This window comes from Apodemus sylvaticus, chromosome 15, assembly GCF_947179515.1.
Source record: "Apodemus sylvaticus chromosome 15, mApoSyl1.1, whole genome shotgun sequence".
Lineage (NCBI taxonomy): Eukaryota > Metazoa > Chordata > Mammalia > Rodentia > Muridae > Apodemus > Apodemus sylvaticus.
Window position 1 is genome coordinate 69,419,244 of NC_067486.1, and position 22,889 is coordinate 69,442,132.

Here is a 22,889-nt window from a genome sequence, read left to right on the forward strand (position 1 = left end):
CGCCACCACCGCCCAGCTTTGTTTTTGTTTTTGAGACATGTTCTTATGCTAGCCTTGATTGCCTGGAACTTGCTGTTCAGACTAGACCGGCCCTGAAGTCAGAAATCTGCCTGCCTACCTCTGAATATACACCACTTTTAATGATTGCTCTGTATTACTTGCTTAAGCATTTCATTGGTGATTACTTAATACTAATTGTTTGCTTTTTTGTTGTTTGTTTGTTTGTTTGTTTGTTTTTTGTTATGAGAATTCTGGCTGTAAGAGAGGACTCTTTAGGAGCCAGGGCCTTAGTCACCCAGGACCACAGCCACACAAGGCATTTTGAGCTACAGCGGGCTCTCAGCCTGGGCACTGGACTGCTTCAGCTTTCCAGACTGCTATGATTTCAGACTCCTGCATATTTATCTGTGCTAAATATTTTGGTATGTTGTTATTTCTTTGGGACAGGCTTAAAGTCTTAGAAGTAAAATGCTGGTTTGGTAGGTAAGTATTCTAAAGGCTTTCTCAGTGTAGCAGATGTTGTATACACTAGTGGAAATATTTTGATGAAAAAAAAAAAAAGAAAATAGCCACTGTTCTCTTGGAGTCTACTCAACAAAGAAACAGGGGCTAGGTGGTCCACAGGTGGCTGCCATGGACTCACTGAGGATGGTCCAGCCCCGTACTGGACAGGAAGGAGTTTAGAGGCCATAAGCCATGGTCTGAAGTAGATACAGAAAATATGCTACAGGAAAAACAAACAAACAAACAAACAAAAACCAGCTGCCTGATACCTGGTCAGGAAGTATATGCTTTGGCCAAAGTTAAACTTACTCCTTGAGTTAACTGCACACATCAGGATTTTGGCTACATAGCCGTATTGCAATGCACCGGAAGTTACGTGGATTTTAAGCGGAGAAAGGGCTGCCTACCCGCACTTGAGCTTTTATTTGCTATTTTCCTTGCTAGAATGCACAGAGAGCGGGGCTTCTCTTTGTCCACTGTATCCTGGGCGCACTTGTGCTTGGGGTCAGGAGGCAGTCTAGATCAGTTTAGTAACTCAGCGGCCGCCATGAACCCCCTGCCGTAGCTTATGTAGTGGTATATATACTTAAGCCACAACATTAAATTTTCCTTACGGCCTGGTAAGCTACGACTTGGGGAAGTTAAACTCCAGAAATGAAAATACTGGCTTGGCGAGTTGAGGTTCTTTCTGTATATCAGACATCAGGGGGTAGAAAATTTGTGAAGGATTTTTTGAGTATTTTCCTGACTTTGGTATAATTTAAATTGCTTCTTTGTTTCCTCGGCATGAATTAAAGGGCTAAATGTTTGAAAATAAATCATTAGTTGAAAAAATTGTAGGATAACTGTCAGAATGTGTGTGGGAGGAGCGAGAGAGTGCATTTGATCGATGTTATGGGTGGGAACTAAAAGACTCAGTTGCAGGATTATTTAGAGATTAGGAGTAGTAGTTATAAGCACCCTAGAAAAGTTGTGATTACTAAATTTTTTATACCCATTGGCTATTTACACGTATTTTGTTAAGTTTAATGTCTCCTGGATATAGTTTATTCAATGTCAGGCATCTTACTGTCTTTCATATCTGTGATGATAATGTTGGCTTTCTTTTACTTCTAGACATAATTGTTTCCAGAGTAACCATGGAACCACTGGGTGTGTAATAGTTTGCAGTGGTAGAGCTGGCCTGGACTTCCCGTCCCATGCCTCCCACAAGGGAGGTTTTGGAAAATACAACTCAGAACTTGACTTACTCACCGAATTTGAGTTGTGCTTTGGAAATTCCATGTTTTGGCCCGTTGTAAATATCTGCATATCATGGAGTTGTGTGGATCAGGTGACTTTACCAACTGTGTTCCTTCGGCCATCTGGGGTCCCCCTGTCCCTGGTGAATAGTATGTGTTGAACCCACCAGGCCTGTTTCAGAGGTTGGATGCTTTTCAGAAGTGTTGCTCCATTTGAAAAGGGCAGAGTTGGAAAGGTGCGATGATGCTGGGCAGGTGAATGCCATCCGCAGGGAAAGGCTAGTCTGTCATGTCTGCGGCAATGCTTGGGCGTTTTCATCTCCACCTCTTTCAAGCATGCAAACCAGTTTCCTTCAAAACTTTTGTTCTATCACCACGCTTTAGAAACTTCCTTCTAATTTAAATGTTTCAACTCTAGGTAGTTTCCTAAATGCTGGAGAGGCAGCTAGAACTTCGGGAGAGAGAAGGAGGGAGGGGTGGGAAGGGAGGGAGGAGTGGAAGGGAGAAAGGGGGTAGAGGAGGGAGGGGGAGGGGTGGAAAGAGAGAGAGAGAGAGAGAGAGAGAGAGAGAGAGAGAGAGAGAGAACATGGAAACAGAAAAGTTAGCTTTTTTGAGTACAGCATTTATTTACATAAATCCGCTATTGAGGCGTTTGTTATCTCAAGACCCGAATTCCCTCCCTAGTCCCTTGAGCTGGCCAACCCAGTCCAGGCTCTGGAGTCAGTCTTCTGAAACTTGGCAGCCAAAATCTGCAAGGGCCATCTGGAGTCTAATCCCTCGGAATTTAGGACCTAGCGGCTGCGAAGCCTGCTATAGCCCCGCCTTTTAGGCATCCACGCTCACGATTGGCTCCGGGCAGCACGGTCCCGCCCCGGCTATGGCCGCCGCCGGCTGCGGGGCTTGGGGCCCTGGAGTGCGGTTTTGAGTGGGCCCGGCTGCTGGGCCGCCGGCTCCCGCGCATGGGCCTCCTCCGAAGCGGGGCCGCGTGCGCTCGGGCCATGGCTCGCCTGGGCGCGGTGCGCTCGCACTACTGCGCGCTGCTGCTGGCCGCGGCGCTGGCGGTGTGCGCCTTCTACTACCTGGGCTCGGGCCGGGAGACTTTCTCCAGCGCCACCAAGAGGCTGAAGGAGGCCCGCGCTGGGGCCGCCGTGCCCACACCGCCCGCGCCGGAGCTGGCCCGGGGCTCCGCGGCGCCGGCCTCGGGTGCGAAGGCCAAGAGCCTGGAGGGCGGCGTGGCGGTCCCGGTGGACTACCACCTGCTGATGATGTTCACCAAGGCGGAGCACAACGCGGCGCTGCAGGCCAAGGCTCGAGTGGCGCTGCGCTCCCTGCTGCGCCTTGCCAAGTTCGAGGCGCACGAGGTGCTGAACCTCCACTTCGTGAGCGAAGAGGCCAGCCGAGAGGTGGCCAAGGCCCTGCTGCGGGAGCTCCTGCCGCCTGCCGCCGGCTTCAAGTGCAAGGTGAGCGGTGGGTTGCCCATGTCTGTTCTCTGAGCTGTCCCTGGCATCTCCGGTGAGCGCTGTCCGACTCCTGTGCCTGTAGCCTAATTTCCTCCTCCCTGTCCTGCACTTGCAGGTCCAGCGTCCTGGAGTTCTGGTCTGGAGGCGTGTCCTAGACTCATACTAGCAGGGATGGATCTGCAGCGTTAACTAGTCCCTCTCCTGCTCCTTCGGCACTGTTTCCTGAATTATTTCAGTTTGCTGAAATGATTTCATTTCCCCAGTTTGCTAGCTTCGCAGAGTTACTAAGTGCTTTTACAGTCTACACTCCTAATTGTCTTTTGACCTCTGAGAATGGAATTGTAGGCACCAGTAGTCATCATTTTGAGTTATACCTTCCGGTCAGGATCTTGGGGAGGCTTCTGGAAATATCGGGGTTAAACTGGGATTTCTCAGTAGTATTCTCGAGGAAAACCATCTTGTGTCCTCTCTGTGTCCTTTTCTCTCTTGCTCTTAAAGACAGTTAACCAGTTAGATAAGCCACAGGTTCCTCCTGGAGAGGAAATAAAAACTCCAAGAGATACCGATATGAGCCTGTCAGCCTGACTTCCTAGCAGCCCCCACTTCTTCCGTCTTCTGATTTGTCACCTGCCTCTGCTTGTCCAGGACTGACTTCTTGACCTAATGTGCTCGGTTACTGTCACCAACTTGCTTTCCCTGCTTTGACTCAGTGGTTGTACGGAGAGGGTCCAGAGTCTTACTGGGTGAGAGGGGTAGATGGTCTTTAAGGATAGATTCTGATGTAGGTGGAAGACGGTGAGGCGAGAGCAGAATTCCTTGTGCCCATCTCTAGCTTGGTGACAAACCGGAGCTGCTGCCAGGACCATGCTGGGTTCAGGGGTCCAAGGCAGTTTTGTGGTCACTACAGAGTTGTGTCCCAGTTGTCTGGAGGGGCCCTTCCTTCACTGTCCTTCCTAGACCTGTGACTGTGCCCTCAATTTCTTTTGTTTTTTGGTCTTGTTATGCAGACCAGACTAGCTTTGACCAATCTTTTTCTGCCTTTGTCTCTGAAGTGCTGGATTACAGGTGAGCATAGCCCTGGCTGCAAAAGTCCTACCTGTACCTGTACTGGTTTTTTTTGTTTGTTTGTTTGTTTGATCTCACACTGCAGTCTAAATTAACCTGGGAACTCATTGTATAGCTCAGGCTGACTCAAACTCGCGCCAGTACTCCTGAGTGCTCCACTGTTTGTGGGTCACCACACCAGGCTTCCTAACTGTATTGAGTATGTCCTTACAGAAGCTGTCCTCTCCGCTTCAAATGTTACTTGCTTTCCTCTTCCAGAACCTTCCAAGCCCAATCCTCCATGGCTTGGAGGTGCTTTCCGTTCCTGCTTCTCCTCACAGCACTGAAGGTGTGTTTTATGCCCAGGACAGATGAGTCCATCAGGACAGCCGCTGTGGTCAGGAAAGGGTACCTGGACCGGAACTTCATCCTGTAGGAGGCCTACACACGTGTCTTTGACCAGGGGTTTGTCACGGAGCCTGTGCTGCTTTACTTATCTGGAATAAAAGATACCCACACGCAAAGAGCGTGGTGCCAGAGGCAGACAGGGCGGCTAAGGGATGTCAGGGACAGGAGTGTGGCTCAGTGTCACAGCACTTCCCTAACGCTTGAGACCTGAAGGACAGAGCTGGAGCACACTCCAGGAAGACGGAAGGCTGTAGGGAGCTTCCCAAAGCCCAGGAAGAATTTCATCACAGTTAGTGAAACAAGCCTTCTGTGGGGGGCAGGGGGACCTTTTATTATAGAAACAGCTTCGAAAAATACAAACTCACGAGCAATGGAGAGCGATGTGACCCCAAGATTGATAAACCTTTACCTGCCTGCTGCTATCCGGTTAGAGCAGAGGTTCTCAATCTGCCATTAATACAGTTCCTCATGCTGTAGTGATCTCCAACCATACAGTTATTTTTGTTGCTGCTTCATAACTGTAATTTGCTACTGTTATGAATGGTAATGTAAGTATCTGTGTTTTCTGATGGTCTTGGGCAGCCCCTATGTGAAAGAATCATTCAACCCCCAAAGGAGTCTCAACCCCCAGGGGGAGAACTGTTGAGTTAGAACTACTAGCTTATGCCTCAACAGGAAAGGTGACAGTCCCTTCAGGTCATCTGCAGCTGCCATCAAGCTTTGTGTGAGGGCTTGCAGCTGCCAGAGATGGGCTCCATAGAGCAGGAGACACATACTCCAAGACAGCAGCCTGATCTCAGGCCAACTACGCGGCAGGGATCGTGTGGGGCAGGTGTTACGACAAAGCACATCAGCAGGAAAAGACATACCCTTCAGCTGTGGGTCCCCTGCACACCCCCAGGGGGCTGTGGGTCCCCTGCACCCCCCATCCCCCCCAGAGGGCTGACAGCACTGGAAGAGGAGCAGGATTCGGAATGGAGACCATACTCCAACCCTGGGACCTGCATGAGCTTAGGCACGGGCTGGACAGCAGTGCCTGAAGAAGGAGGAAACACATCCGGAAATGCGAGCAGGCACGAGCTGCTGTCCCTACAGGTAGCCATAGCATGCTGCTCTTCAAGGTGACCTGGAGAAACCCAAGATCTGCCTAGACCGGCCCTGTGGCCTTCTCCCTGGAACAGTAAGGTTTATCCAGGGTTAGAGTCCTGGGGATCCAACAGGGCTGGGCTGAGTTACCTCTGCAGATTCCAGATAAGTAAAGCAGCACAGGCTCCGGGACAAAGCCCTGGTCAAAGACACGTGTAGGCCTCCTACAGGATGAAGTTCCGGCCCAGGTACCCTTTCCTGACCACAGCGGCTGTCCTGATGGACTCATCTGTCCTGGGCATAAAACACCTTCAGTGCTGTGAGGAGAAGCAGGAACGGAAAACACCTCCAAGCCATGGAGGATTGGGCTTGGAAGGTTCTGGAAGAGGAAAGCAAGTAACATTTGAAGCGGAGAGGACAGCTTCTGTAAGGACATACTCAATACAGTTAGGAAGCCTGGTGTGGTGACCCACAAACAGTGGAGCACTCAGGAGTACTGGCACGAGTTTGAGTCAGCCTGAGCTACATAATGAGTTCCCAGGTTAGTTTAGACTGCAGTGTAAGATAATAATAATAAAAAAAAAACAAAAAAAAAAAAAAACAAAAAAACAAACAAAACCAATACAGGTACAGGTAGGACTTTTGCAGCCAGGGCTATGCACACCTGTAATCCAGCACTCCAGAGACAAAGGCAGAAAAAGATTGGTCAAAGCTAATCTGGTCTGCATAACAAGACCAAAAAACAAAAGAAATTGAGGGCACAGTCACACGTCTAGGAAGGACAGTGAAGGAAGGGCTCCTCCAGACAACTGGGACACGACTCTGTAGTCAACACAGAACTGCCTTGGACCCCTGAACCCAGCATGGTCCTGGCAGCAGCTCTGGTTTGTCACCCAGCTAGAGATGGGCACAAGGAATTCTGGATGCTCTCCCACCACAAAGCCAGTTACTCCCCAGTGGCCTTGCAGAGTTTCTTCACCTTATTCTCTGTTCCTAATGATCCTTCCAGTTGATATGACCTATTGGAGAAGTTCTGATTTCCTAATCAATGCTGAAAGAAGTAATTCACTGGGGAGTAACTGGCTTTGAGGTGGGAGAGCATCCAGATACAGTTTCTCCCTTTTAAAGATTACCTCGGGCCTGGAGAGCTGGCTCAGCGGTTAAGAGCACTGACTGCTCTTCCAGAGGTCCTGAGTTCAAATCGCAGCAACCACATGGTGGCTCACAACCATCTGAAATGGGATCTGATGCCCTCTTTTGGTGTGTCTGAAGACAGTGGCAGTGTACTTATGTATATAAAATAAAATAAATAAATCTTAAAAAAGAAAAAAAAGATTACTTCTCTCTTGTAAGAGAAGATCCAGAGGGAGGTTTGCTCCAGGCAGTGTTGTCTTGGCACAAGAGGGATGAGGGAGGTGGCTCCTCGGCACCCAGCCTTCTAGAGACAGCCTGGGGTTTGTCCCAGCGAGAACCTGGCACTCCATCCTCTCCACAAGATGGAGAGCTATAGTGAGCTAGAATGGAACCTGTGTCTGTGCTCAGAGTTGCCATGCCCCAAGTCACCTTCAAGTGTTAACACCAGAAGTAGAGAGAGAACATCTATCTAACCTTGGCCTCTGCTATAGTTAATTAAGTATTAGAGGAAACATTCACTTAACCAGAAAAATCTCATTTTGACTATTATAGAGAAAATTTCAAAATTTTTTAGCTTGTTATGTCCTGACCGTGGACGTTCTTGTGACCAAACATCTGAACCTGCTGTGTCCCAGGTACCAAAGTAGGAGCGGCTTGGATAGTCTTCTCACGTGTTCCCTAAAAATACTAAAAAGGTCCTGGGTCATGCCCTAGTCACTGGTCCACACTGTCCCTGGTGGTGCCCCATCACTGGTTTACACCGTCTGGCGTGGTGCCCCGATCACTGGTCCACACTGTCCCTGGTGGTGCCCCATCACTGGTTTACACCGTCTGGGGTGGTGCCCCAGTCACTGGTCCACACTGTCCCTGGTGGTGCCCCAGTCACTGGTCCACACTGTCCCTGGTGGTGCCCCAGTGGCTGGTTCCCACTGTCCCTGGTGGTACCTAGAATGTGCATTTAGATAGAGAGGCACAGGCATTCCTGGGATAGCCTGATACTCTCCTGCTGACCTCCCAGAGCCAGCTCAGGCTCCCTGGCCTGTGGTGCCCACCGTGGGAGCAGTGTGCCTAGCAGAATGCAGGCATTCTATCCTGCCTTTGGCTGACAGCTCTTTCTGTCTCTGCCAACTTGGGGAGGGTGCCGTTGTCACCGTACCATATGGTTTCTAGTTAAGCTTCCTGTGTTTCCTGGCTCGTCCAGCCTCCTGGGCCCTGGCCGCCAGCCTTGCTTGTCATCCTAGAGCTTGAAATCGGGCGTCCCTTTCTGCAGACTCACGTCTGAGCTCCGTCTTTGTCCCTCTGTCAAGTGGGATCCCAGACTTGTAGAACTTAGGTCAAGACCTCTGAGCCCAGCTCTGTATGGTTTTGCACTGTAGCCCAGGATGGCCTGGAACTCAGCCTCCTGCTGCTTTGGTCTCCTGGTTCTGGGGTCCCCGTCCGCTTTTCTTACTGTTTCACATCCGCAGGGTGCGCCCACTAAGCCTGGCCAGAAGCTGACTTATGCACATTTGGGCTGGTTTCTCTTTAAATAGTCTGCAGGGAAGCATTTCTGGCTCCATGCATCCTTGAGGCTCTTTCTAGATCACTGTCTCACCCTCCCCAGGGTGAGCCATCTTGTCGTGGCCCGGGATAGCTGTGGAAGCTTGAGCCAGCACATCTGTGTTGCTTCGTGTTCAGCCCAGCGTTTCTGTGGCTTTGGCTTTGACCCCAAATCAAATGTGGCCTTCTTCTCCTGTCTTCCTGATACATGAGCACAGTGGGCAACCCCCGCATCAGACGCAGCCCCAGTCCCACGCAGCCCCAGTCCCACGCAGCCCCAGTCCGGCACAGCCACTGCCGATGCCTCTGCCGGTCCTGTAGTGTCCTGTGTTGTCCCCATTCTGTCTGCTTTGGCATCACCATTCTGTTGGGAGCCCCTTTTCTAGAGCACGCCTGTCTTTCCCACCCCCGGCCCATACCTTTTCTCTCTCCACCCAGCGGGTGTTGAATGCCTCCCCTGGCTAAGCACTGCTCGGCCTCCTGAGCCATAGCAACAGGACAGGCCTCTGGGAACTCGCGGTGGTCCAGGAAATGTGTGTGGGATGGACGCTGAACAAATAAATAAGAGACTGGGTTTCATGGAGAGCCGCAAAGCAAGACAGGGAGCCTGTGGCGGGGTGCGCAGATGTTAAGGGTGGGGACATGCCTGTCTGATGTAGGTGGCCAGGGACGGCTTGCTGGTAAGGAGATGGGGGAGCAGAGCCTGTGGGAAGGGGAGAAGGCTGCCCTACAAGAGCAGCTTCTTCAGAGATGAGGAGAGGGCTCTGAGGTACTAGTGTGCCAGACGTTTGAGAAAGTAACTGACTGTGGACCTGTTTGTAGTCTTTCTCTCCCTGCTAGAGTATCCCCAGAAGGCAGATAGACCTTCTTCATCTGTCAGGTTTTGGGAACCCACAAATGACACCTTCATTTCTGAGTCTGAAATGACCAGTATACCAGTACCCCTTAGTCTGCTATATAAGCAGGACAGGCCCCTACACAGATGGGCCAGGGACATTCACACACACACACACACACACACACACACACACACAATCCCCCTGCTCTTACAGGGCCACCAGCAGCAAGGGGCCAGGACCCACAGTGGCCTCAGGTGGCATCACAACTCCTCACGTCAGGCTGTTCCTCACTGGCCTCGAGTCTCCTGTTCTGCCTCTCTACATTGTGCCCACGTCCTTCTCTTTCTCCCATTTCTCCACCACCTACTTGCTCCTCTTGGTGGCACCTGGGGTCTCTGGGTGTCTTCCACCTGGCACTGGGCGGGGCTGAGCATTCTTAAGACCCACATTGAAACGCACCAGTACTTTTTCCCTTTTTGTTTAGATAGCATCCCACGGTGTGGATCTGCTTCCATTATACAGTTATTAGTTGATGGATTTTCTTGGTTTCCCCTTTGGGGCAGCTTGCTGTTACTTGCTTATAAATATGGGGACAGACATACTTTTAGATTTCCTGGATATAACCTAGGAGTAGTTCAGAACGGCGGCCGAATCGTAGCTCACTGCTGCAGGCAGCGAGTGTGTGTGGACTGGCTCTCCACTCTCACTTGTCTGTGGTTTTGATCTTGGTCTTTTGGTTGGTTTGACTTGCTTTTGACTTGCATTTTCTTAGTGACTATGAGGGGACCATGTACTGATAAGGGCAGCTGGATTTGGCAGCATCACACACTCAGTAAGCTAGTTAGTTTTTCCATTGAGGCAGGCAATCTGCTTGAGGTGGGAAGGAGAAAGGAGCGTGGGGAGGAGGAAAGGGTTATGTGGCTCATGGCTCCAGGGGTTGCTGCCCGGGGTGGTTCGGCCCTATTGCTGTGGGCCTGTGAAGAAGCAGAGGGTTTCCGCTTCTGGTAATTGGAAAGGAGGGAGAGTACAGGGAAGAGAGAGGGAGAGAGGAACAGGAAGAGGAAAAGGGGAGGAGGAGGAGGAGAAGGAGGAGGAAGAAAAGAGAGACAAGAGAAACACACACACACATACAGAGTGAGAGCGAGAGGGCGAGAAAGGGAGAGGGAGAGGGAGGAAGGAGACCTTGAGGGCACAACCCTGGGACCTACATCTTCCAGCTAGGCCCACCTCCTGGTCCCCACACCTGGCGGTGGTACTGATGGGGCTGTGCCATTGGTTAACACTTCCCTGAAACTTACCCCTATTAATATTTCATTGTAGCCAGGCCATAGTAGCACAGGCCTTTAATCCCAGCACTTGGGAGGCAGAGGCAGGCGGATTTCTGAGTTCGAGGCCAGCCTGGTCTTCAGAGCAAGTTCTAGGACAGCCAGGGCTACACAGAGAAACCCTGTCTCAAAAAACAAAAAACAAAACAAAATAAAATTCCATTGTAGGGGGATTTTTTTCTGTTTTTCTTTCTTTCTCCCTCATTTCGTCCCCTCCTCTTCTCTGCTCCTTTCTCTCATCCTCCCTTTCTCATGTAGACCAGGCAGACCCCAAACTTCCTATGTAGTCAGGGTGGCCTTGAGCAGATTCTCCTGCCTCCACTTCTTGAGCACCGGAGTTATAGACATTTTCCTTCCCCTCCTCCAGCCTTTAGAGGAGGCATTTCTTTCTTTCCTTCTTTCCTTCTTTCCTTCTTTCCTTCTTTCCTTCTTTCCTTCTTTCTTTCTTTCTTTCTTTCTTTCTTTCTTTCTTTCTTTCTTTCTTTCTTTCTTTCTTTCTTTCTTTCCTTCCTTCCTTCCTTCCTTCCTTCCTTCCTTCCTTCCTTCCTTCCTTCCTTCCTTCTTTCCTTCTTTTTATTGAAAAAGGAAGTAAAATATTTTATGATAAAACTGAAGATTTACATGGAAAATATTTCTCATAAAATTGAAGAAATGTATAGGAAAACACATTAAAATTGACAATTTTCATTGAAAGTTAAAGAGTAAAATGGTAGACATAAAACATTGCTAAATTAATTGAAAAAGGAAGTAGAAACATTTTATGATAGAATTGAAGATTTACATGGAAGATATTTCTGATAAAATTCAAGAAGTATATAGAGGAGGCATTTCATATCCAACCGCCAACATTCCATTCCCAGCCCCCAAAAGGCTCCTGGGTTCATACTGCAAAAGAAATGTGTTTGGTCCATTACCAAGACCTTTATAGGCACAGGTCCAGTATTGATAAAAAAAAGGGGGGGGCCAAAGTCTCCTCTGAGATTCAAGGCAAACTCTTAGCTGTGAACCCCTGTAAAATTAAAAAGCAAGTTACAAACTTCCAATATACTGTGGAAAAAGAGAGTGGGCGGGGTGGGCGGGGTAGCCTGGAGAGGAGGGAGGACTAGAGTTACCCAGCCTGCCTGCAGGGAGGCACTTCCACCTCCTGCCCCATCTCAGGTGAGACTCCTGGCCAAGTGCCTGGGAAACCCCCCAGGCCTTCCGACCTCTGATGTGTTTATAAAAGATAAAGAGAGGATATGTTCTGTGGGGGTGTGGGGAGGAGTGGGGAAAGGACTGTCTCAGTGGGCCCATGCTAAGGGTTTATTCAGGGCGTGGCCCATGCTAGAGTTTATTCAGGACACGGGGATGGGAGTGAAAAGGGTAGTAGGGGTAGAGAAAGGCAGAGAGTAGAGAAGTAGAGGCCGGCTATGAGCAGTGGAGAGAGGGGGGAGGGGAATGGGGAGTGGGGAAGGGAAGCAAGAGCCAAAGAGAGCAAGAAAGGAAGAAGAGAGGGAGGAGGGGCGAGCGGCCCCTTTTATAGTGGGTCAGGCTGACCTGGCTGTTGTGGGCAATTGTGGGGTAGAGCTTAGCCAGAATGCTAACAGCCTCTCTCCTGGCCAGCCTGTGCTTGTTACTGTGACTTTTCCTGGCAGGTGGTTCATGTTCTTGGGCCTCAAGTTTCTAGAGCAGTGGTTCTCAGCCTGTGGGTCTCCATTTGAGGCCCAATGACCTTTTCACAGGGATCACATATCAGATTTCCTGCATATCAGCTATTTATATTATAATTCATAACAGTAGCCAAATTATAGTTGTGAAATAGCAAGAAAATACTGTTGTGGTTAAGGGCCATCACAACATGAAGAGCTGTGTTAAAGGGCCACAGTATTAGGAAGGGTGAGGACCTCTGTCATAGAGTCTCATTGGAGTGTACAGTTTCATGTGTGACCCTCTCACGGCTGCCAGCCCCACATCTATAACTTATACTTTTGGTGTGTATATAAACCCAGCATCGCATGGGGCATGCCAACGTTGCCTTCAGCTGGAGACCCTGACCACTTGAGTCATAGATGCAGGGGCTTCTGAGACTCTGGATGGCTGCACTTGGGGAAGCACTGAATTACCTGGTCCTTCATGTGCAAGCAACTGGGAAGTCTTTCATTCCTTTAGACCTTTGAGCCCCAGGATAGGGCTGGCTACTTCAGAGAAGCTCTCCTATTGTCCTGATGCAAAGTTCTTAGTTAGCTTTTTTATAAACACAGTTTGAAAACTTATTTATTGTGTGTGTGGTATAAAGCCAGTTCCTTTATCTGCGGAGCCATCTCACTGCCCTGGTGTTGCTGTGTGTGTGTTTTTTTTTTTAATGGTTCTTATTTTTTTCAACTACTATCCACTTTTAACCTGTTGCTAAACTACAACTTTTTTAAAAGCAAGCCTGCTTTTTGCTCCAGTCAGTGCTGTAGACTACCCAGGACACTCTGCTTTTTCATTTTATTTACCAGATTGTTACCTCATTTTAAAGTTCAGCTTTACTAAAAATCTCTGTGTGTGGACAAAATGTAGCAAATTCTGTTCTAGAGTGGTGTACTGTGAATGGCCTAAAGATAAGGGATAGTGCCTCTAACTCATGGAAGGGGGTAGTGAGCCCAGGTTGGGGTGCACACCATCCCTGTCTGACATCTCTGGACAGGCAGATTTCTGAGTTCGAGGTCTACAGAGTGAGTTCCAGGACAGCCAGAGCTACACAGAGAAACCCTGTCTCTGGCTAAAATACCAGCCGTGGAATTATAATCCCATAGCGGGTCTTGGTCAGGCACTGTCTGAGATCCAATTGGATAGCTTCTGTCTGTCTGGTGAATTTCGTCTGCATGCTTTTTGCTTCTTCCCAAACTCGCCTGCGTTCATCGGGAAGTAAATTGTTAGTAATAATCATATAAACATCATGAAAAGTCAAGTTGTAAGATTGAGTAATGTACTGAAATTCCTTAATAAAGTTAGAGGAGTTAGAGGTATAAGAACCCAGTCTGCTTTCTATTTGAGAAAGTTCACTCAATGAGAAAGGAACATGTACTCTAGCCAGACCATCAATTCCAGCCACTTCCCTCAGAGGAAGGACTGGTGCTGGGTCAGGTGTCTTTGGAGGAGAAGAACTTGGGGGTTTGGCCGTAGCCTTAGAACGTGTAATAGGAGGGGTAAAGGTTGGCGCCAGTTCAAGGCGTCTGTGGTGGTCCTTTGCTGGCACAGAGGGAGAGGGGACATCTGGGGAGGTCGGGTTGGTAGACTCCGAGACCTGGTGAGAGGGAGAAACTGAGGCTGCAGTTTGAGATCTTGTAGTCTCAACATGTCTGTGGCGAGTGGACGGAGGTGGTTCGTCAGCAGGGTTGAAGGTAATGCCATCTAGTGGAGGGTGAGCAGGTTTCATGGCTAGGAGGAGCTGGGATGGGGAGCAGGCAGCGCAAAGAGAAGGCTTAGACCGGAGATAGATAAAAGCTTGAACGTATAGGATTTGGTCCCATTTACCGGATTGCTGACAGTATGTATTAAGATCCCTTAAAACAATTGGATCTAGGGTGCCATTAGGTGACCATTTGGAATTATTGTCTAGCTTATATTGAGTCCAGACCTTATTACAGAGGTTTATTAGTTTTGACCGCCTCAAATCGTGCGTTAGTTTCAGAGACTTGAGATTTTCCAGGAGACATCCCAGTGGGGTGCCTGGAGGTATTGGCGAAGACACTCTATTACCCATCAGGTGGGCGGGGGTATTGTTATTACACAATCGGTGTCCCGAAGAGTATATATAACAAATAACGGCAGCTAAGCCAGAGGGTCCAGACCATCATGAGGGCCCCTGGGAGCTGAGGCAATAAAGCCAGAAGAAGTATCCTGCCTGGCCAGGGTTTGAGTGGACAGCTGGAAGCCAATGGGGAGACTCAGGATTACTTCTGGATTAGGAGACACTTGGGGTTTTGAGTAAAACAAGTGTTAGCTGGGGAGGCACCTAGCTCCAGAAAAGACTGGCCAGATCCCTTCTGAACTTAAGAAACCGCCCAGCCAACCGAAAGACCTTATCTTTTTAGGCCAATGGTGTATGCTAAGGAAGTGCAATCCGATATCCGGGATCGTGGAAGCCAGTGTGGACCGCTTGGCTGTGGGACCCAGTCCCCCAACCTTGCTTCTCCTGCCTGTGCATGGTTGCAAGACCAGTCATGGCCTGCTGTATTAACAGTAGAGGACATTGGGAGACCACGCAGTGTAGAAGAGGGAAGACAGGGTGGTAGGGAGAAGCCATAGAGCTGTGAGAGAATCGGGTAGTAGAATTGATGGAGCATCCCAGCAGCCAGTGTGGAGCTGGGCGTGGGCTGTGGCTAGGCTTTTGCAGGTAAAGGCCCTAGAAATCTGTGCTGTAGCCAGCAGAGCAGGACAGTATGGTGGTGGGGGGTGGGGTGCAGCAATGGGAAAGGAGTGCAGGCTTGCTGCGGCGAGGAGGCAGCATCGCTCAGCAGGGATGGAGCGCAGCCGATTCTGAGAGCCTGGAGAGACCTCGCCACGGGTAGCAGTTGCGCTACCAGAACCTGCGGCGGTTCTGATGAAAGTTAATGATCGCACATGCGCAGGGCGGAACTTCCTGTCAGCAGCGGAAGTAGGAAGTTAGGTAGCCTGCAGTGGCTGGGAAGTAGCTTGTTTCATATCCTAGCAACGGCGCGGGAGGGGCGGAGCTGCTGCAGAGGCAGCCGCAGAAGCAGCAGCAGCTTCCGCAGCAGTTCTGGAGCGGGAGGGGGGTCTGGCGGCGGCGGCGGCGGCCGCTCTGGCAGCCGGAGCCAAGGCCAGGGCTTGGCAGCGGGGAACAGGAAGGTTTGCGTGAGGCCCCTGGGAGCAACCGCATCCGTGGCCAGTGCGCCATGAGCCCCATGGGCTGCCAAGCCCGTGTGCATGCGCACGGGAAAACAAGGGGAACCAATAACCTAGCAATAAGACATGGGGTGAATTAGATAGCCGAGCCCGGTGGCACTCAGCGCTCGCGGGCATTGCCGCCGCTGCCGGCGAGTTTCACCGGGAAGGAGGGACAGAACAGTGGCGGTCCTGCGGGGAAACGCGGGAAGTGCAGAGACTATTGCTCTGACCAATGGGGGTGTAAGACTTACCCATTGGTGGAAGAGGCTTAATCTCCCATGGTGTTTCTCGTTCCCGGCCAATGCACCAATGAAGGACTTTCGGCAGCAGGATGATGAAGGGGCTTAAAGGGGGGGGTTAGGGGGTTAGGTGAGTGTGGCTAGGCAGCATGGGGGAAGGTGTCCAGGCGGGCCCTTGCCTGGGCACCTCTGCCCCTGAGGGACCACACACACACAGACATGGTATAGAATAGAGTTTATTTAGAATAGGGGATGGGAGTTAGTGGTAGAGAGAGAGAGAGAGAGAGAGAGAGAGAGAGAGAGAGAGAGAGAGAGAATAGAGAGAGTGGAGGCCGGCCATGACCACGTGGGGCGGGAGGAAGAACACCAGGGGCAGAGAGGTGAGAGAGTATGGGAGAGCAAAGAGCAAAGAGGGAGAGGAGAAGCAAGTAGCCCCTCTTATAGTGGGCCAGATCTCTGGGGCTATTGCCAGGTAGGTGTGGGTGGAGCTTAGACAGAACCCCAACAGTGCCTATAGGCATGGTCCTGAGACCATGGAATCACCTGTAAGCTCTCCTCACAGTGCCCCAGGGCTTCTCCCACAGTCCCAAGTTTCTCCCACAAGCCACTTGCAAGGACTTGTGGGCCGGGTGGTCAGATGCAGTGGCAACGCCACCTAATTTCCAACGCCAATTTTCCTTAAGCCACTTTTTGTCACCGAGGCAAAATACCCAAGAGAAAATGGGGGGGGGGTGTAATTAATTGCCATCAGTTTTCAGAGGCTCCAGCTCCACCGTTGGGGTCTGGGGTGAGGTGGGCATTATAATGGCAGAAAGGTGTAACAAGGCTGCTTACAGCACATCAGACAGCCAGGGGCACACACAGCCCCAGTGACCTACTTTTATTATGCCCTGCTCTAGTCCCCACCGCATCCCCATAGTGCCACCAGATTATCGGGGGTTAGTTAATCCAGTGTTCAGGGCTCCAGAGATGTGCTCACTCCCTGAAAGCCTGCTGCTTTGGGGCCTGAGCATTTGGCACATGATTTTCATTTGTTGAGTGTCAGGGATATTTCATATTCAAACTGTAACAACCCAAATGTGTTTTACAAACACACCCTCCCAACTACTTTAACTCTCCTCTTCCTACCTTTAGAAGATCTTTCGAAACCTGTGTAATTTGAAGAACATGGCTAGTGGGCCTCACAATCCTGCTTTTGGCTTCCCTGTATCTGACTCCCTGGGGAAGGAAGGCCTCTGCTCTCTTAGATACCTTGTCAACTTTCCAGTTCTGTGCCTGGGTCAGTACTGGGGAGCTTATGCCCGGGTAGCCCACTGGGGAGACCTCTGTGGAACTTCGGAGTCTAAGGCTTTCTTGGGAAAATTGTCGCCCAGGTCTGCATGAGAAGAGGCCCAGTCACGTGGCAAAGGCTTCTGGAACGCCTGGGTAGTGGAGGGCCACCGTCCCTAGTTGGCCGCTGGAGGGCGCTGTGGCACCGTGTTAGTTCGTTCGGTGCTTGGCTTTGGGTCTAGCATTTTCACCGCCAGACTCCCAGGGCTTTAGAAAAAGGGACCAAAGAAAGGTCGCCACATGGCCTCTCTGAGGGCCTTTTCCTTCCTGTCCAGTGTAAACCGGGTTGATGAGACTGATTGAATGTGGTTAATGGGTCTCCAGGACAGCTGGATCTGGTTCTCTGGTAGAAGGAGTGCAGAAAGGGAGGAAGTCTGGGAGCTTAGCTGGTGCTGCCCAGCTGGCCTTGTAGTGCTCCCGGACATACCCTGTCACCTGAGCCTGGATCCTGCTTCAGATGTGGAGACAGGTGCTGGGGCAATGCAGGAGCTTCAGGTCCTTGGCTGGCAGAGAGTTGGGGTTCCCACCCCTCAGGTCCACCCCAGTCCTCCTAACTGGTGAAGGAAGGAGGATTGCGGCTGTCCTGTGGGCCAGAGGGCCCCTGCCTGACTCACAGGCCTCTGGCACCCTCATTATGCCCGTGCACCACAGGACAGAGCTAGAGACCCCGGCTGCTTCCCTCATATCCTCTCTGCTTAGAACTTGGCTTTGTCCCTGGCCACGCCCACTGTTCTGTGACACATGGAGGACCTGTCAGCTGTCCTTCATCATCTTCCACCGCTCTTCCCAGGCCGCAGAGCCCTTGACCTAGAGGGCCCCACCACAGAAAGCAGCTCTACCTGTTTAGAACAGCTGAGCCAAGCCATGTCAGCTGGTATCATGCTTGCTGCTAACTTAATGTGCTTCAAATTAAAGCCATTTGTTTTATTTATTGGGGGTGATTACTGTTTAAAAGCCCCAATTAAGCAATCCTCTGTGGTGGAATGAAATGCCACAGAGTCTGGCATCTGTCACCCTGCACAGGAGGCCTCAGGCAGGAAGAGGTGCCCCCTGTGTGCCCTCCTGCCTTTCCAGGTCTCCTCAGACACTGTAGCTGGGAACTGTCTCACACTCGCTCACAGCCCTCCCTCCTCTCAACAGTCTGTCCTGGGGCCTCCAGGAAAATGCCCGGGACCTGGGTTCAAGTCCTACGTGACGTTTGGGACCAGCTGCCACTCTTGACTCCCTCTCCCTCATGGTCGTCCAAGCTATCTGTGGGAGAAAGCTGCGAGACAGCGCAGGGCCTGCCTGGCTCTCAGCAAGGGTGGCTGCCACTTCCGGTTCCTGAGTAGGTGTGAGAGAGCAGGTGCCTTCTCAGCATTCTAGAAGGCATCGCCACTTGGAGGGTGATGCAGTGAGTTTGCAATAACCGCGCTTACCCAGGTTTACTTCAAGGCGCCTTGGCCTCCAGCCTCCTTCCTGTCTGCGCCCTCCCCCTCCCCCATCCCAGGAACTGACTGGGGTGCTTTATTGGGTGCTCTGTTGTATCCTTGCCTTCTCCTGGAAGCACTAATCAGGCTGAGGTCAGATGGGGAGGGGAGGGCATCTGTGCCATAGACACGTGTCTTTGCTGCTGGAAGGAAGAGGCTCTAATCCTCACCCGTCCCCACCCCTCAGAGCCCCCAGCCTTCCTTCCTACCTGGTGCCGGTGCAGGCTCTCAATGTCTGCCTGCTCCTCTGGAGTCGGCGGAGAGCTGCCGGCTGTGCTTGCTGTGTCTTGAAGGCAGCGAGGGCAGACTCACTGCATCTGTGAGTGTGACGACCTGCGGGCAGGTGAGCGGGCGGGTGAGCAGGCGGGCGAGCGGGCGGGCGAGCGGGCGGGCGAGCACGAACAGCTGACAGAGATGCTCGCTTTACCTCCTCTCAGTGGTCTGACTGCACAGAGATGGTGATGCTGAAGGACTGGAGATTTAGAAGGCCATGCCAGCAGCCCTGCATTCCTGCATGTTCACAGGCACGCTTGCAGTCTCAGCTCCTGCCGCTTCAGGTGGTCCTGGGCTCCATACTTGTGGTTCTTTCAGTACTGGGTATGTGCGTGCATGCATGCATGTGTATGTATGCATGTATGTGTGCGTGTGAGTGTGCGTGTGGTGAGTGTGAGTGTGTGTATGTGTTTGGGGAGTTGTCAGTGAGATCTGCCCAGATGGTCAGCCTGGTGGGGTTCTGACCAAGATGCAGTTCTAGAAGGGATTCACTGGGGGACCAGGGCAGCGGCGCAGGTCAGGCATAATATTAATTTGGCTTTAGTGTCCCACCCAGCTACCCAGCTTTGTCTGATGGCCAGGAAGACAAAGCAGGGGATTCCTGGAGTGTGTGGGGCTGCTTGTGAGGATGCAGAGACTGCCTGCTTGTGAGGAGCAAAGGCCTTTGAGGATGCTGTTAGTGGTAATTTGTAGAAAAGGGTACAGAGGCCTCTGGGATGGTAGGCCTTTGACTGGCGGAGACAAGCGGGCAGGGGAGGGGAGCCTGTTTGAGGGAATGTTTGCTACGGGGTTAACAAATCATCCAGCAACAAGGAGGGACAGCTGTAGAGACTGCCCAGGGTGCCTGGCTTGCAGGCAGTTCTGCCTGCCCAGCTTCTGGAGGGATCACATCACACCCCTGTGCTTGGCTTGGGGAAGGGGAGCTTCCTCTCCTGAATCTGTCCATCCCTTTGCTCTCTGTAGTCCTACGCTTCCCAGGAGGCTGGTTTGTTATTGTGTTGTTAGTGTGGGGTCCCACCCGGCTCTGATACCCCATACCCATGAGTCCCTTCCCCTACCCCTAGTGTGTTGAATCTGGCCTCTTTGCCAGCTTCTAAAGTGCAGGGCGGGTTCTTCTGTGTGTCTCCATGGAGTGATAGGATAGATCTGGGGGAGGGTGGGGCTCAGTGCAGGTGGAATGGGGGCAGGTGGACAGTAAGGGTGAGCAGTGGCCTGGGGCTACAGGAAGTGACGGGGCAGCTGACTGCCACCTCATGGGTGTTCTGTGAGCACTATTCCTGGGCATGTGGGATCATGCTGATCAGAAGGGCTCCCCGTTGACATCAGCTCTCCAGTAGGGGTTGCCCTGCCTGAGACCAGCTAGGATGGCCATGGTGTTTTAGAGATGTTTTTCAAGTTTTTGAACCCCACTGCCCCATCTTGTAGCATTATGAAGAAATCCTGATGCTACTGTGAAGGACTCCTATTGTTTCCTACTGTAAGAGCTAGGGCGGTTCCCAACCTGCCCAGGAGAGGCTGCCAGCTTGTCCCCGCCTTCAGCACCTGCCCTTGTCCCAGACATTGGTGAACAGGGTGGGCCTAGCATATTCGTGCTGGGTTCAGGTCTTTCTCTTTTGGCTTTCTAGTGTGTCTGAGCTTTAGCTTCTCACCTGTAAGTGATGGATTGCTTTTCCATTACAATGACAATGTATCTTTTCCATTACAGTAAGAAACTAACAGATACTCAGTCTATAAGGAGAGGTTTATTTGTTTGTTTGTATCTAGGGGCTCTTGCATACTAGGCAAATGTTCTGCCATCAAGTTATATTCATAGCCCACCGAGGACTATTTTAGATAACAGGTTTAACCTTTCAATCCATAATCAAACAAAACCATTTGTCCGAGGTCTCTGGTGGGGTGTCAGACAGCAGCAGCAGCAGGAAACACACAGTGTAGACCCCAGTTCACCTGGTTGGGAATTGAAAGGAAGGAAAAAGAAAGGGCAGTGGTCCCAGTGTTCCCTTCAAGGGCTCGCCTCCAGTTCATTAAGAACTCCCACTGTGGGCTAGGAGATGGCTCATTTGGTAAAATGTTTACTGGGCAAGCATGAAGACCCGATTCCACATCCCCAGCAGCCCTGTGAAGACCAAGATGCGGTGGCCCTTGTCTTTAACCCTGGTGCTGGGAGACAGGTGTGTCCTTTGGTTGCCAGGCAGGCTGGCCTCTGCTGCCTGTCCACACACTCACACACAGCTCCCACTGAGGCCCTGCTCTTAAACGGTCTGTCATTTTCCTGCAATGCCACGGGCTGACTAGCAAGTTCTCCTTCTGGCCTCTGGGAGGCCCTTTATGCAGACGGTGGCAGAAGGGTGGGGGCTTTCCAGCCCTGAGTCACATGAGCAGCTCTTACTGGTAGGTCTAAAATGGGTACCAGGAAGTTGCAAGTGCGTATTTTAGAATTTTTTCTGAATGGAGGCTAGGAGATGAAGGGCAGAGGCCATTTTTCAGCTCTTCCTGGGGTAGTTCCTGGAATGAGCCTCAGAGAGTCTCCATTGCTGGGAGATTTTGGTTGATTTGCTGGCCTCACTCTTGAGATGAGGGGAATGGACTCTCCCCAGCTCTCTCCTGTAAGCGTGGCAGCAGTTACCTCAGTTGACAGAGCCCCCAAGGAGCAGGCGTGGTGTTGGGGCCCTCCTGGTCTTGCCCTCTGTCTGCACAATGCTCAGTGTGGAAGTGTTCCCTCCTCAGGGTTCCCAGCTGCCCCGGCTCAGGGCACATCCATTGCCAAGGGGCAGTGAGCGGCTGGGCTGGGCTGGGCTGGGCTGGGCCCCTGACCTTCTGACCTGTGAGCCCTGGCCTTCCTTAATGGCTGCCGATTTGGGCGGTCTCCCAAATCCCTGAAGCAGGGGATGCTCTGAGATCTGGAGCCCCAGTGGAATGGTGGCCAGGGGCCCTGTGCATTGTCCATGGGGCTTACACATGTGATCCTGTCCCCTCACCAGTTGGTCCAGAGTTTTCAAGTAATTTATGAAGAGCAGGGCCCTGTGTCCCAGAAGGAGCCTCTGCTCAGTGCCTCCATAGGCTCCGGTGGGGGCGTTTGCCTCCTGCCTGCCCTTGGGGTGGGTCACAGGAAGTCTGGGCTGGAAAAAGTCAAGTGCCTTCAAGTTACCTGTGAGGAAACTGGGCCCAGGGAAAGCCCAGAGGCTCACATAAGGCACTTTTAGTCACTTTTCTGTTGTGATAAAGACACCATAACAAAGTTAACTTACAAAAGAAGCATTACCTGTTTCAGAGGGTTAGAGTCCAAGATGGCAGAGCAAGGGCATGGCGGGAGAAACAGCTTGAGAGCTCACTTCTTGATCAGCAAACAGGAGATGTGTGTATGTGTGTGCGTATGTGTGTATGTGTATGTGTGTGTGTGGGGGTCCATGTCCATGTCCTCCTGCCCACCTTCTCTTTGGTTTGTTCCTGAGGCAGGGTGCATGGAAATCACAAAGTCTTTTGAAACCTCTAAACATTGATTTCACTGGAAACCCCTCCAACAAGGCCTAATCCTTCCTAAACAGTTTACCAGCTAGGGACCAAGTAGGAGCCATTGTTATTAAAATGACAGTAATCACACAGTTGGACTAGAGGACCCCATACTGTGTGGGTCCCTGTCTCCCCCACCCTCTCTGGTTCTTTTCCAGAGTTTTCGATGGTTCTTATCTTTACCTCTTTAGCTTTCTTTCCTGGCGGGATGAATTTACTTACTCTCACTTTCCCGTGGTCATTCTGCCTGTGGTCTGTGTACGGTGACAGCTGTGACGGTGCCCCTGGAGTGGCACCCTTTGGGCTGCCTCAGGTGCAGGCTCCACCATTCTGTCCTTTTCCCACACTGAGCTCTGATGCCTTTGCCAGGCTCTGGGCCTCTGGGACCTGAGGTGGGGGGTCGGTGGGGCATAGCTGGGTGGAGGAGGGATCCACGGCTTCCCCCTGCCTGGTCCTGCCTGTCCCTGCATCCAGTTGTGCCTGTTTCCATGGTCTCTGGACCTGGTGAGCCGCCCCAGATGGCACCCAGAAACTCTTCTAAATTGTTCTTTCCTGATGGTGTGAAGGTTAAATTGTCAACTTAAGACAATCTAGAACTACCTGGGAAGGGAGTCTTG

At 51.4% G+C, this 22,889-nt stretch overlaps 1 protein-coding gene across 2 annotated transcripts in view; it reads left to right on the plus strand.

The window, feature by feature from the left end:
• The first annotated feature begins 2,609 nt into the window (after positions 1 to 2,609).
• The window catches only part of Xxylt1 (xyloside xylosyltransferase 1), a 121,889-nt gene continuing 101,609 nt past the window's right edge, over positions 2,610 to 22,889 (plus strand). The window contains exons 1-2 of one of the 2 annotated variants that reach the window (XM_052158262.1): positions 18,672 to 18,832; positions 18,927 to 19,046. In XM_052158262.1, the coding sequence (XP_052014222.1) occupies positions 18,945 to 19,046 (102 nt within the window). In that variant the 5' untranslated portion in view covers positions 18,672 to 18,832; positions 18,927 to 18,944. Of the gene's footprint in view, positions 3,206 to 18,671; positions 18,833 to 18,926; positions 19,047 to 22,889 lie in introns of those variants that run through there. The other variant, XM_052158261.1, reaches the window with a different exon arrangement.